The sequence below is a fragment of the Glycine soja genome, chromosome 2, assembly GCF_004193775.1.
Source record: "Glycine soja cultivar W05 chromosome 2, ASM419377v2, whole genome shotgun sequence".
NCBI lineage: Eukaryota > Viridiplantae > Streptophyta > Magnoliopsida > Fabales > Fabaceae > Glycine > Glycine soja.
Genome location: NC_041003.1, coordinates 2,589,997 through 2,605,428, shown reverse-complemented (window position 1 = coordinate 2,605,428; position 15,432 = coordinate 2,589,997). Strand labels below are relative to the sequence as shown.

The 15,432-nt window shown below is 31.4% G+C and overlaps 1 protein-coding gene across 1 annotated transcript; it reads right to left on the bottom strand.

Annotated features, from left to right (window-relative positions):
• Positions 1 to 7,366: 7,366 nt before the first annotated feature.
• LOC114379772 (protein JINGUBANG-like) lies at positions 7,367 to 8,952 on the bottom strand. Its single transcript, XM_028338479.1, has one exon. It carries the CDS (start codon positions 8,867 to 8,869, stop codon positions 7,553 to 7,555), a length of 1,317 nt encoding a protein of 438 aa, XP_028194280.1. The 5' UTR covers positions 8,870 to 8,952; the 3' UTR covers positions 7,367 to 7,552.
• Between the last annotated feature and the right edge of the window lie 6,480 nt (positions 8,953 to 15,432).

The following is a 15,432-nucleotide window of genomic DNA, read 5'->3' as shown; positions in this document are numbered from 1 at the left end:
GCACACAGTTCATATTTACTTTTTTAAGATGCTGGTTTTGAATTGTTATTATCTTAATTTGATAATTACCTGTATTAACGGAATCCTTAATATATTTGAAATGCCAGCTGTTACATTAATTTAAACTTTGATGTGTGATTTTTCACTTCCAAGCTTGCAGCTTAATTTTAGACGCGTTTGCATAGTCACTTACACAGTGTGTTTGGATTGGCGGTAAGAATCCATGTTAAATCATAAGGTGAAATCACCACAAAAACAACTATTTATTGCTTTAAAAAATCAGGATAAGTTCATCTCAGAAGGTATCACCAAACACGTTCTTAGAATGCCAGAAAATTGCATTCATTAATGCTTAATAAGCAGTTCTTACACCTCAGTATAATGTCTATGTGACTAATTATATTTTAAGAATTGGTTTTTAACCTCATTCAGCTGGAGGATCAAAACAGAATGGAGTTTTCATAATGATTCTTCATATATAGGTAGGCATATTGTAGAACTTAAGTCACTAGGCAGAACTTAAGTTTTCTCTTTAATGAAGCTGAAAAGTGCATGACTAGCAGGTAGCACTTCAGTTTTCTCCTGCACCTTCTAATCCTTCTCAAATTTCAGTGAATTGGCTAAGATGATTATTCACAAAAATAATAATATTCATACATCAAATTTCTATATATACCTTTTCCTTTACACTTTTTTCTGTAGGGAATAGTTAGTGAAAAAAAAGAAAGTCATGCAATTAGTTCCTCTGTATCCCTTTTATCCTTAGGGGAAGGTATTACGGTAATGAAGAGACGCATGTACCCAATTATAGGCTATAGCAAAATGCAATAAATTGTGCAATTAAAACCAGGATATTATTTTACCCGAATTATATAAACCAGTAGAGTTGACGTAGTAGTGAAGAGTATGGGTAATTTACGTAAGGTCTTAGTTCAAATCTTGTTGTCATTATTGTACACCAGAAAAAAAAATTGCTATTCTGTGTCCAAACCTTTGTGAAGGAGACTTAACGAAATAATTAACATCCTTTTACCATTATTATCTGCAGCCTGTGTCTTAACATGCTATTGAAGAAACTCAAGAAAGTCAGTGACAAGTAATAACTATCAACTTTCAAGTAAGTGATATATAGTTTTCAAGAGTGTTCTATAGGCTCACGTTACTGCTAAATAATTGAAGAATGGTCTAGTAGTAATGACTGACGCTCCTGCTGAATTGTTCTTCATGTGCCTATAATGCACATATTGGCATCACAGAAATCATGGTTCAATAATTTGAACTGCAGAAATTTGATGCTTGTGTTAATTTTATATATGTTAGTAGATATTATAGATAAATTGCTCAATGCTAAGTGAATATGCGTAATGAATGCTATGTATGGGATGCGATAACTTACATAGTTACATATTTCAACCAACCACGCTAATTATTGGACTTTGTTGTATCACTTTAAGTCGTATTTGTTGTTTAAGGCACAAATCCCTTTCTCTGATTTTCCTTCTCATGAAATTAACATATGGACTAAAATAGTCTTGCTCTCTAAGAATGTTCTTAGTTATTCAGCCTTCATTTATTGCGTTAAAATAGACTCTGTCAAAGATATTAATTAGTTTTTTTTTACAGAACGGTGTCAAAGATTTTAGTTAAAGCATTTTATCTTTACTTCATCAAATCAAAATATTGTTAATAATTTCTTGATTTAATATTCGTATACTTTTGATCGAAGAGCACTTTGTGAATATATTTGCAACGTGGTTGTTGATGTCAAAATTATTTCCATTAAGGTGTCAAAATATTTTTTCATAAGATTATATGATCAAAATGAAGTTTTTAAGAATAAAAACAGCGATAGACAATGAAGATAAAAAAATTTATTAATTTTTACAATTGATAGAAGTTATTAGAAGTTGTTAATGATTAGAATCTTTTTTTGTCAATAATCAAATTGAATGTTACCACTTTGTATAACGTACAAGGGAAAGGATTTTGTCATTAAAACTTGTAGAAAGCCCTTAATTTCCACCGTACATCAAAATGTTAGACGAGTCTTAAACCAAGTTATCAATCACTTTACTATTTTAATTTAATTTTAATAATTTTTCCTTTATTTTTTTCCAATTGTTTCTAACAATCACTTAATTATGTGTAAAATTGTCAAAATTGATTCAACTCACGAAATATAAAAATAATGGCCTAAAAAGAACATCAATTTAGCTTAGCTTTGCTTGAACACTACTAAGCGGCTTGATTTTTTTTTTTTTTCATTTTTTACTTTTAAATTAATATAAATTTAAGCAAAAATAAATAAATTGGTTTGGCTTGACACGACAGATTAATAGGTTAGGTTAGGTATAGAAAAATATGACTCATGAGAAATTCAGGCTAGCTTATTTTCGGGACTTGAATCCAGCCTCCCCCCCCCCCCCTATTCAGTGAAAATACAATAATACCCTTAATGAAATTTTCACCTCCGTTCTCCCTTCTCTCAACCTTAACACCCCCTCCCTCCCACGACGATATCCCTTCATTGATGACACACCCATCCCTCGACAACACGCTCCTTCTCACGATAGCTCCTCCTTCCTCACCCCCCCTCCCCTCATTCTCACGCTCTTGATCATTCTTCCTCCTTCATACAAACTAAAATTGTAAAATAACAAAATCAATCAAAATCAAATTTAATTAACTCTAAAAAAGCTTTTGGAATGGTCTTTTTGTAAGCAAAATTGTTTTCGGAATGGTTGTTCTGGAGGCATTTTTGCTTACGAAAAGGCGATTCTAGAAGCAATTTTTTTAAAAAAATCTGAAACAACCTTTCCAGAAGCGTATTTTGTATATTTTGAAAAGGGGTTCTAGAAATCATTATTGTGCTTACGGAAAGCTCATTCTAGAAGTAACAACTGTAATCCGGAGTAGTCTTTCTGGAAGTGTATTTTGTATTTTCTGAAAAGGATGTTCTAATAAACACTATGTTGGCTTACGGAAGGACCATTCTGAAAGCAAAACATTGCAATTGATAATAGCCTTTCTAAAATGCATACTATTTTTGCTTGCAGATAATGTGTTTTTATAAGACTTTTCCTTCCAGAAAGGTCATTTTGTAAGAGTATTTATACCCTTATGGAACGCCTATTCCAAAAAAAGATTCAGAACTCAAAATACAAATGTAATAAAATATACTTGTGGAGTGGAGAGTTGGAGGAGAAGGAATTCTACGACATCGATTTGGATTTGCTTTGGACCTTCAATGGTAGCGGGAAGAAGAATTGAGTTGAGTCAAGAAGAAGAGTTAATTGGAGAAGAATGGGAAATGGGAGGGTCTAGACTTGCATTGGCTATAAGAGAAAGAAGGAGAAGAAGGGAAACAGGGGAAAAAGATAGAAGTAGTAGGTTAGGATTTTTAAAAAAATGGGAGGTGCAAGATACAATAAGGGAGATGCAGAATTTAATTACCTCATTTTCTTCATTTGGTCAATCAACCTTGGCCCATTTTAACAACTCTATTCATTTGTACGTGCATGCCAACAAAGAGTAATTTAAAAGAGTCATTCCTCATTTTAATCCTTTATTTTATTTTGACCAACCAATCAAAGAAAAGTGACTTGTTAGGGGACTGTGAGTGCACATAAGGTATATATTTTCCTTTAAACACGATTTATTTTATATCTAATGATCAATAACTAGGAATAGAACCCTGAACCACTTAGTTAAGAGACACAAATCACTATCACTTACATCTGTTACTCAATGTACAAGTGCACCAATTCGTCCAAGTAGTAATTAAAAATGGTAAGACCGAGTGCCGAGTCCACAAGAACTTTGATTGTACTCAAAGTTTGTTTATGTCCAATTTTAAGCAATCAGTGAACTAAATTTGATATTGGTCAAATAATGATACAGAATATAAAATTTGACATAAATGAAGATAATTAAGTAGAGCACATTAAAGAGATAGAATACAAACACTCATGGGATGAGTTGTCGGTTGAAGTAGAATTACGGAACATGTTGAGACTCAACCTACCAAAATTACTTTTGATGCAACATTAAGGGTTTTTCACTATTTAACATTATTTCGATTATTACCTTCATCCATTAGCATACCCTAATCATGATCCCTCATGCGAAAGAGCCTAAATTACCTAATTTCACTCCTAATCCCTTAAGAGCTATATCAAATAATTTGCTTTAAGAATAAAGATGCATAAATAAGACTAAATAATATCATTCTATCCCTAGACATGGATTACCTAGATGCTCTTTTCAAGTTCTTAGGAGATAAACATTTTCCAATGCATAAACCCTATAATACTACATGTGCATGGGGGATCAAGCCATAAACATGATATTAAGCACATAAAAGAGAGAATAATATCAAAATAACATTAAATAGATAGTTGGAATAATTACATCAAGAGTGTTTGATTGTTGAGTTCCCAACAATGGATGGTTTAGCCTCTCATTGGCATGAGAGACTTACTAATACAAAAAGAAAATAAGAGGTGTGGAAGAAAATGGAGAAAAGGGTCCCCAAGTGAATGGGTTCTCCCTCTTCTCTCATGCTCTAGCTTCTTATTCTGGTCCCCTAAAAGAACTCTCTGATTTCTCCTTTTTTTTTTTCCTTTAAAACGTAGCACAATCATGTTTTTTGACATTGACCGTGCGCTAAGTCTGCATGTGCTAGCTAAGAGCACATGAAAAGTCCAGCTGACATAAGTGACCGCACGCTAAGCTGCAAGATGCAGGCTAAGCCGGAGATGTACGCTAGCCGCCATACGAATGCCAAAACTTTTATTGCTAAAATGGTAGAGTTTTACAAAGCTTAGATTGCTTAGTTTTAAATTCAGTTTATATTTTATATTAGGTAGAATTTTATATTTTAGTTATTTTTAATGAATTTTTGATAGTTTTTTAAGAAAAAATAGATCATTCTGGCAAGAGGTCCAGGTGCCTAAAATCAGTAGAAAGTTCTTGAAAGAGAAATTGTGAAAATTGAAGATAAATGTTAAGAAAATCAAGAACAATATTTTTTTAAGGATAAATCACCTGAAAAAGAAGATAATTACTTAAATTAATTAGAGATATTATTTGGTTGTAAATTCTTATAATTATCTCCTTAATTAAACCCAATTACAATTCTATAAATAGAAGGTTAGACATTCATTGTAACATGTAAAAGTCCCGAGCATTTCTTATAATTATATTTTAGACTTTCACCTACTAGACTCCTCCATTATTCTATTAGACACTCTTGGTTTTATTGTATTATTTTTATAAGTGCAATTCCTTGCACCTAGGAGAGGAAAGGATGACCCTTGTTTAATTTTGCTTTAATTTTAATTCAATATTTCATCTTAAGTTCTTTATTTATTTTCTGTACTTGATACTTTTATTTGATTGATTATCTTATAAATGAATTTATGAATTGACTTACGCTTGTTGAAACCCAAACATAAATCAAGTACTTAATTGAGATTATCTTTAGAAATAGAATACTCTTAGTTAAATCTTGCTAATTCTCGACCATTAATGTTGATTGCTTGTGTAAATATATCCAAGGGATTAGATATCAAACAAGTAGTTTAGAATCTACGATCATGCGGGAGCTGAGATAAAATATATTAATGAATTGAAAATGAGCAAGAGAAGTGAGTAGAGAATTGTGAAGTTACAACATATCAAACAAATTAAGTCTAAAAATCAACATTATCATCCAAGTTTAATGTTTCTATCTTTACTTAATATTTTATTATCATTTAATTTTAATTATAATTTATTTCGTAACAATCACAAAACAAAAATAAAAAAAATCTAACTTTTAATTAAATAATTATATAAAATCTTTCATTTATTTTAATTACTACATCACAATTTGATTACACTTAACCTATAAGTTAAATCTAACATCAAATAAAATTCTAACGCATAAAAATGTTACCCAAATGGTGGGGGTGAGGTGAATCCTCTTTATCCAACCAGATCCTGGTTATATGGGGTGGGGGGTAGTATCCTCCGGAACAAATTAATTAAATTACCCAATTGATTATATTCTGCATTAGTTTTATTCCTCTTGGAGATAATAAAATTGTATCCTGGTCCCACGTTACCGAACCGATTCATGCATAATAATAAACAAGCAACAAGTTCCGAAGAAGAATTAGCAATTTGAATATTAACTATGAAAATTGAACAAAGTAGGAGATTTTTCTTTAAAAAAAAATTGTACTTGTGGGCAAAATCATGCAGATATAAATAATTGTGAATGAGATATGAGAATTGAGAGCTTGTAGTAGTGCGCTACAGCCTACACAAAATCAAAATCAAAGAAGGGGGGGTAAGGCAGTGGAAGTATGGAACGTCTTGGATAAGTCCATTTCCTGACGTTAGGTATATATGAAAGCAGAAAATTTTTTAGATCCATTATTTGCGGTCTAAAAATATATTCTACACGTTAAGGTTTTCTTACTTTTGAAGCTATGTTTGGTATTAAATTCTTCTGTATTCATTTTCATTCCTCGAAAATTTTGAAAGAAAAAGTTACTCATAAGTTTCTAGGTAATGCAACTTGCACTTTGAAGTTTCCCGTACAACAAGAAAGGACAAGTAACAAGTAACCATTCTGTTTTGCTAACCTCCCAAACGTGATGTTTTTGTCTCCTTTTCCAGTCAAAAGAAGAACGGAGAATTGCATATCTCAAGAAATAAGGAAATTTGTGGAAAATTTACAAAACTAAGATGACACTAGGTTTGATATTTTTTGTTTTCATTTTCAATAATATTAAAAGTATGTGTGTTTAAAATGTAGAGAATGTTTCCACTGAAAACATTTTTAAATTAGAGCCCAATTTTGAAAACGCCCAAAAGTTGTTTACAGTGTTTCGTTGTTAAACTTTGGAGAATGAAAATGATGACAATGCGGTGGCAAAACTGTAATTATGATGAAAATCTCCACTTCCTTTTTTTTTTTTTTCATTTGATAACACTACTAAGAACTAGCGGCCAAGCGCCTCTGATGTAGTGGTAAGATAGTAATCTCCCACGGTAGTGACCAAGGTTCGATTCCTGTATACTACAAAATTATTTTGATATAAAAAGTTGAGATACTGTATAATTTTCTTATAGGCAATCGAGAATTTTAGACTATATGCTCAAAAGTTATTTTGAGATAGCTATTTTTTCTCAAACTAAATTTTAACCTAAAGAATTTAGATCAGTTCCTGGAATAGAATGAGTGAGTATGATAAACTTTTTAATATCATATTTAACTTTCACTGATAAAGAAAAAACTATAGTGACTCTCACCCACAAAACCAAATTATCTAAAGCGAATAATCCAAGTATGTATGACGTACAAAAAAAATAAAACTTAGTGGTATGAATCCATCTCCAGATCTTCTATATTTTTTTAGTCAAAGTAGTAAAAATACCACTACACCGAAAACAAAAAGTCAACTTACACATCAAAATAACAAAAAAAAACAAAAAACAAAAAATTCTCATCCTATTTACAAATCCAATGAAGGAAGTAAAAAATAGTAGTAACCAAAAAGAATCACAAGGGAACGCGTATTTGCCAGACTTTAATGTCACAATCCAAACCTGCACTGTAAACCAGATAAGACCTACTATCATCATCCTCATGAGGACCACCACCACCACCACTGTTGGAGTCAACAGCCATAGCCAAACACTTCACGGGTCGTCGATGACTTTCCAGCACCGCCAAACACGAATAGTAACTCTTCTTCTCATTCTCAACGCTTCTCCTCCATATCCTAACACTGTTATCAGCAGATCCGCTACACACCAAGTCAGACTCCACCACCAAACACAGTATGGCTTTCGTGTGCCCCCTTAAAGCACCCACCACCACCATGTTATTGTTATTATCTTCATCACCCTCCCACACTAAAATTGACCTATCACACGCACCTGAATACAACACTGACCCATCAGAGTTAAGAGCAAGAGCGTTAACAGCAGATTTATGCTTCTCCAATGTTCCTATTAGAGAATGCTTTTTATCTCCTTCTAACTTCTTCCACATCTTTATTTTCGTATCCGCAGAACCTGTATAGACAATACCGTTATTCGACAAAATTAAGGAATTAATTGCATCCTCGTGCGCGTTTTTAACAGACTCCAGACACTTGAAATCCGAGGTTCGCCAGATTTTGAATGTTCTGTCCCACGACGCAGAGTAGAGAAGAGACCCGTCTTGGGAAAGTGCGAGGGCGGAGACGGTGTCCACGTGATGCACCCACGTGCGCTTCTTGTGGCGGCGAATCTCGACGTAGTTCTCGGAGGAGAAGAGTTTGGAGAACCGGTCGTGGAGCGTGGGAAGCGAGGCGACGCATTTGTAGTAGTTGGGGTTGTTATTATTATTACCGGGTTGGTCGGTTGTTTTCCAGACGCGGATTTTGTGGTCTTGGTGAGCCGTGAATAGCTTGTCGTGTGATACGATGAGGGACTTGATTGGCGCGTTGCTGTTCACAACAATAGTGGTATTAGGTAGAGGTTGTTCTCCACTTATATATTTTAATTCGGTCGATGTAGGGTCTCTGCTGCATGCTCTTATTTCTCCGTTCGAGGAGGCGCTGTAGAGAGACTTGCCGTGCAGGGCGAGGGAGAAGATCGTGGAGGTGTGGCCCTTGACGGTAGTTACAAGTTTGTGGTGGGTGGTTTGCGGTTGTTCTTCGGGGTGGTGCAGTTTTTGTGGGGTGAGGGAGGGAATGGAAGGGAGGCTTGCTTGTGAAGAGAGGGAGGATGAGGTTGATGATTCGAAATGAAGGTGATCATGGGATTGTGGTGGTTGTTGTTGTTGGTCTTGTTGTGAGTGGCAACACAAGGGACGTTGAAGAAGTCCCATTTTTTTCGTTTTACGTTTTTGGATGTGTTGGCTTTTGGCTCTTGTTTGTGTGGGTGTTCTGAGGTGAGGTGGGTTTTATAGAGACATGTTCGTGTTATCAATTTTAAAGGTGGGAGACGGTGCATGTTAGTAGTTTGCATTAGGCATGGCTGAGGACCAATGTGTCGCCCCCTTGTTCCCTTCACAATTATTTTGACTATTTTTTTAAAATAATTAATGACTTGTTTAGTCCAAGCTTGGCTACAACTTAGTTTTCTTTATAGAAAATAATTGTTTTGATATAATTAGTTCTTTTTTAAAAAAATAATTCCTAAACTCTAAAAAAAATTAAACTCTCAATCAATAAACATTTTATTTATATAATTTTAAAAATAATTATCATAAACTCAATAAAATGAGATATTGTATAAGGAGTGATGGGTTTTATAGAGACACGTTGGCAATTGAAAGCTGGGAACGGATCATGGAACATGTTAGAGATTTGCAATTAGGCATGACCAAGGTGCCCCAATTGAGACTTTATATTGTCCTCTTCACACTAAACATTTATTTTATTTTATTTTTCTATTCCTTCTTCGTCCCCCTCACTCAGATGTTGGACAATTTGGCTCACACTTAGTCTTTTGTAGTTACTTACTTGAGATTATGAGACTCTGTATTATTTTGGTCTTTTTGGTTGGGGGCCTCTTGGTTCACACACTTGAACCAATCGTATGTCAATCAATACACTTAGGTTAATTACGAGAAGATTAGATAGGACAATTACGATCGAGGGATTGCTACATAAATCCTTATGCTTGACCTAAGAAAATAGATTACACTTTATACTTGTTCTTGATTAGGTCTCCTTTTGAGACATGATCATATAAAGTGTTTATTAATTTTATTGATAATTAATTTTTGTAAAAAAAATTTAACTGGTCACATTTCCACACTCTAATGAAATATTATTTTGGGAGTCAAATATAAATAAAAATAACTAATTTCATATTAATTTATAAGAAATTAAGTTAAGTTAATTTAGTTAACATATTAACAAATTATTAGTCATAATATTAATAGGTTTGATTTCCTTAAGTAAGATCTCGAATTTGAATCTGATGGATGAAAAAATATATTTACAAAAGGAGAACCTCACCAAAAAAAAGTATTTGAAATTAGAATTTATATTAATTTATTATTTTGAAATAATATAATTAAGTAGAGTGAAAATGGTTAAAATTTAATTTGTTTATATTTAAATTTGTCAAACTTTTTTTTTTGTTACCATTGAGTTTGGCGGATTGCTTTTTTCACACATATTTCTATCTTTTGATTCCTTACATTTTAATTATATGTTTTATTATTATTTTTAGATCACATGTATTCTTTATTGAAAATAAGTGTTTTTTAATTATATAAGTATAGACACAATTATTTTTTGGTGTTAATCAGGATATTTCTTAGTTGGAAGAAAAAGATTAATTTCCGAGATACTGAGATTCATTATTTAAATAATTTATTTTTTCTAATAGATATTTTTTTATACACAAATTAAAAATCAAACTCATAATCACATATTTAAGAGACAATTTTATCTATCAATTATGTCATACTATATATTAATAGTACATACACACAATTTAATACAAAGTATCAAAGACTATTTATCCCATTATCAAGTAAGGAATAGAAAGTTGTTGAGACATGACACACTTCTTTATTATATACTTAGTTGAAAATTTGGATTAAAAAGTATTTAATGGCCAATGGGCCATTTAATTCGAAGGATAGAGGTTGTGAAAAAGAGACATAACTTCATTAGTTTATCCAAAATTAAAAAAGAGACATACTTCATTAAATTCAAGGGATCGATGTCCTTCATTAAGACTTTGATAAATTATTACTATTTCTCTTGCGCTGGAGTAGGAGTAATTGGATTTTAGTCTTCTTCCAACCAATTTTAGCATGAAACATGTGTGCAAGCGGCTGTTAAGATTCCTCGACCGAGTAATCAAGAAGAAAAGAAAGTCAAACCAAATTGTACGTGGAAAAAAAAAGTAGTATATATTAATTGAGTCAACAAGTTAGTTAATACTATGGCAAAGTGGACTGTGTGAACCATATGAACAGCTAGGGATATCCCTATTCCATTTCCCCATGTGAATTTTATCCAAAATTTAAGGGGAATTCATGGACCATTTGTTCGACATTGCTTGCCCCAGGTAGCAAGCAAGTTGGGGAAGGTTATTGTTTCCTGCATCTCCCAAGTTGCTTCCAACACCTCTTTTATGGCTTTGGAATGGTCAATTCAGAATGTAAAATTACAATACAAAATGCATCTCTTTTTTAGGTTCTGGAATGTAAAAAAGAAAACATTCTAGAAAGGGTGCAAGAAGCAACTTGGAGGTGCAGGAAGTAATTAACAGCCGTTGGGGAAATCATTCCAGCACACAAGATTGGTGATCCGGGTACTGTGTGGCTTTGCGGTGTCACTATAGCTGATTTTCATGAGATCAAAGATCAATCGAGATGATTCCACGAAAGAGGTTTCGATGCAAGTTGGGAAATTTCCCCACTTTTCTATCCCCCCTTTCTTTCTTTTTAGGTAGTAATTTATGGTCTTGGCGACACGGAATATGGTAGCTGCTAAAAACCAATCATGTATGGATATATAAAGGCTACTATATGGTGCATGATCATTTCCAATGTTTTTATATTGGTTCTCTCTAAATCTATATCTGGTTGGGGACCCATAGCCAGAGGGCTATTTCATCATATATTTCTTAACCCTTTCCATGACGCGTAGTCGCGTATGATTGAGGCTCCACCACTTGCACAAACTTTACAGTAGACAATGTGGATATTTGTTATATCGTGTACGTACATGAATCCTAGACTTTGATATATCATATGTGCATACTTCAAGCCAACCGAACATTATATATTCAGTACTACTGATCTAATATCTATGATTTCCTTAGGATAGTTATGGAAAGCACTAGTGGAATTTCTTGTTGTCCATAAATGTATCGTTTTCATTAGCAACAAATTAAAAATTTCCTTCTTTTTTTTGACAAACATGCAAGTAACTTGTCTATTATTTAATTAAAGGCGGTGATTCAACACAAATTAGTAGGTTGTTACTTGCAATAGGACACTACTTAGTTTATGATGAGACCAATTTTTATGTGACACATAATCAAATGTTATTAATTATATTTCACAAATTAAAAAATATTAACACCTGCCATAGATATTAGTAGTTAAAATCATGGAAAGGTGATAGTTCAAGATCAAATAATTATTTCTTGTATTTTAAGACTTAAACAAGTAACAACTATAACAAACGCATCAATTATCAAACTATATTTGGATAGACGAAGCTAATAGATCGGTATAGATGATTAATTAAATTAAAAAAAAATAATAAAACTGGAAAACTTAAAAATAATAGCAAAAAATAAGGACTAGTCAAGAAATTTATTCTTTTAGAAAAAAAAACATTGAAAAATATTTTAAAAAAACTTTGAAACAAGATTTTTATTTAAGGAGTTATTTATTTATAGAAAAAGTATCAACACGCACTTTACGACATCTGCAATAGGAGAATGAAAGCTATAGATAAAAAAAAGGTTTATGCTATTTAATTACATCCTCTGTTTACCTAATACACCCCTTTTCATTTTCTTCCCTTAAATCCACTCCACTCATCTCTTTCTCCCTCTCACGTAACTCTCTTCCAGAAATACATGCAACCCTTCAAACTATACATCAGGTTCCAATTCCATGCAAATATGGGAGGTGTAAATAGTAAAAGTATAAGAGTAAAGGGGAACCCAATTCAAATGACACAACTATACATCAGGTTCAATTCCATGCTAAGTAGGCAGTTACTATTGGCACTACCCACATGGATTTTAAATATTTCTGCTTCTTCCAAAAATACCCTTTTCACGGATATATGATTTTGTTGGCAAAATACACAACAAAATCATATTTTCCTAGTGTAAAAGTGGTATAAAAAAATTACATAATGAACACGTGATTCTATTGTATATTTTATGATTTTTTAAAATTAATTATAAATACAATATGCCTTTTTTAAAGTAATCACATTAATTATGATATAATTTATCATCTTTAATAGTAATCATTATCTTTTTGTTTTTAATTAAAATTGAATTCATTGGATAAAAATTACCATTTATGAATGTAACTGAATTAATTATATGAATTATCTTTATTGATAATAATCAAATCAATTTATAATATTAATTTGTATCATAATTATTTTTATTACAATTAAAAATGATAATGTATGTCTAAATTAATTATACTTTTTTCGAAAATTTTAATGAAACAATGTGTAAGAGTGAAAAAAAATACACAACAAAAACATTTCATTAACAAAATACACAACAAAATCACACTTTTGTTGTATTTTTTTTTTGGACTCCCTCATACACAATGTATTTTTTTTTTGTCAACGGAATCATGGGTAAAAATAAACTTACCAAGTCTCACATATGTCCAACGAAACAGAGGGGAAAAGAAAATAGTGAGAGAGAGGAAAATAATGGGAATGTTGTGATGGAGGAATGAAAGAGGAAGAGAGAAGCATTGAGTGTGTTCAGAAGGGTAGGATGATCATTTTGCTATGACTTATAGTGCTATTAGCAAAGTTTATAATGACAATAGCAGCGCCCTGCAAAGTATGTATATCCTTTAACTTTGGGCTCTAGGCCCTCTTGAACTCACTCACGTGTCAAAACTCAACCTCCAAGGTGAAGTGGGCTGATGCTGTGGATATGGATTTCTTTATGTCTAGTTAACTTTTACCATTAGGATTGCTACTATTGTCAAAATGGTATTGTTTCTAGCTTAACAAATTAAAATGATATAGGTTGGGTTATTTACAGTATAGTTTTTAGCTTAAAATTAGAGAAGTACGTATAATGCCAAATTGCACTTTTTGCATTTCCTCTCTTACCTGCACGCATTACTAGGTTTAACTTAAAAAATAAGCCTTTTTCTCAGATTCCATTTTCATTGATGATCTATTTTAAATTAGTGGAAATTTACTTTACTGTCAATTCAACTATGTTAGATAATATTTGATAAGATTGAAATATGTTCATAAAACATAACTAGCATTAATAGGTTTTATGCAGAGGCTAAGGCAAAACACATATTTAATTTCTATTTGGTAATTAATTTTATGTCATTTTAACGACCTAAACACAATTGATTGCTATGTGCAATTTAATTTAATTTATAGGAAAAATATGGACTATATTAATTATGTTCATATAAAACATAACTAGCATTAATAGCTTTTATGCAGAGGCTAAGGCAAAACATATATTTAATCGTTATGTGGCAATTAATTTTATGTCATTTTAACTACCTAAACTTATTTGATCGCTATGTGCAATTTAATTTATAACCAAATATGGACTCGTCAAGGTAAGACACGGAAGAAATTGTCTAATTTGGAGGAACATTAATTACAAATTAATTTTTTTTATCCGTAAAAATTGAATATTAGTGGATTTACAATAATTTCTATATATAAAAAAATCTATAGAAGGGATTTGATTTTGCAAAATAGTCGTCACTAATCATAATCAGGATGTGTTTGGAATGAACGAGATAAATAATATTAAAAAAATTGTATTTTTTTTTAAACTCATATTTTTTATATTCTATTTTAATTTAAAAATTTATCTTTTATTTTTATATTTTCTATTTCAATCCTCTAAATTAAATCAAATACCCCTCACTCGGTAGAATGCTCAGAAACATAATTCGTGCCACACTCTCTCCTTGGTTGAAAACTGCTTGTTATATAGAACTGTCTTATATTAATTGAGTGGTCTGTTGTCATGCAAGGTTTGTCATTATTGCCTATTTTCTTGAATAACGAAAGCAATAAGCAGGATATAAGAACTGTAATAGTATATATAGGTAATTTAATCACGATCAATCCATCGAATTTAAATTTGAAATATATTGGTGTTGATTTTTGAATTTTAAATTATTTTTATGGTTCACACTTGAGTTTTTTATGTAGTTTTTTTTATTCGAGTTGATGAAAGACATTTGATGTTTCTGTAAAAATATAAATTTCCATTATATGATTTTTGTGTGGTATAAAAATAACTCAGAAAAGTGTTAAAAACACCCATAATGGTCAATTGGTCATCCTTATCTAAACTCAAATGCAAGTTGCACCGTAGCTTTTGTTAAATCAATCTACATTTCAAACAGCAACCCTTTATATTATTATTATTATTACTAAACTAATAATATAATAAATAGTAAAAATAATTATCTTTTTAATAATACTATAAAAAATTCCGTCTTAATAATATTATAATAAATTATAATATTATAATTGATATATCAAATTTTATGAACCTGTTAGTTAATATTTATATAATATATTAAATTCTATATATTTATATTGTAACCTACTGTATTATTAATATGACTACACCCTACGTATGTATATATAAAATACATATGAATTTAACAAAATAATTATACTGCATATAAAATAATTATATATTATTATATAT

What these genes read in the sequence shown, in the direction of transcription:
- LOC114379772 (XM_028338479.1), bottom strand. Translation starts at nt 8,869, where the DNA reads ATGGGACTTCTTCAACGTCCCTTGTGTTGCCACTCACAACAAGACCAA.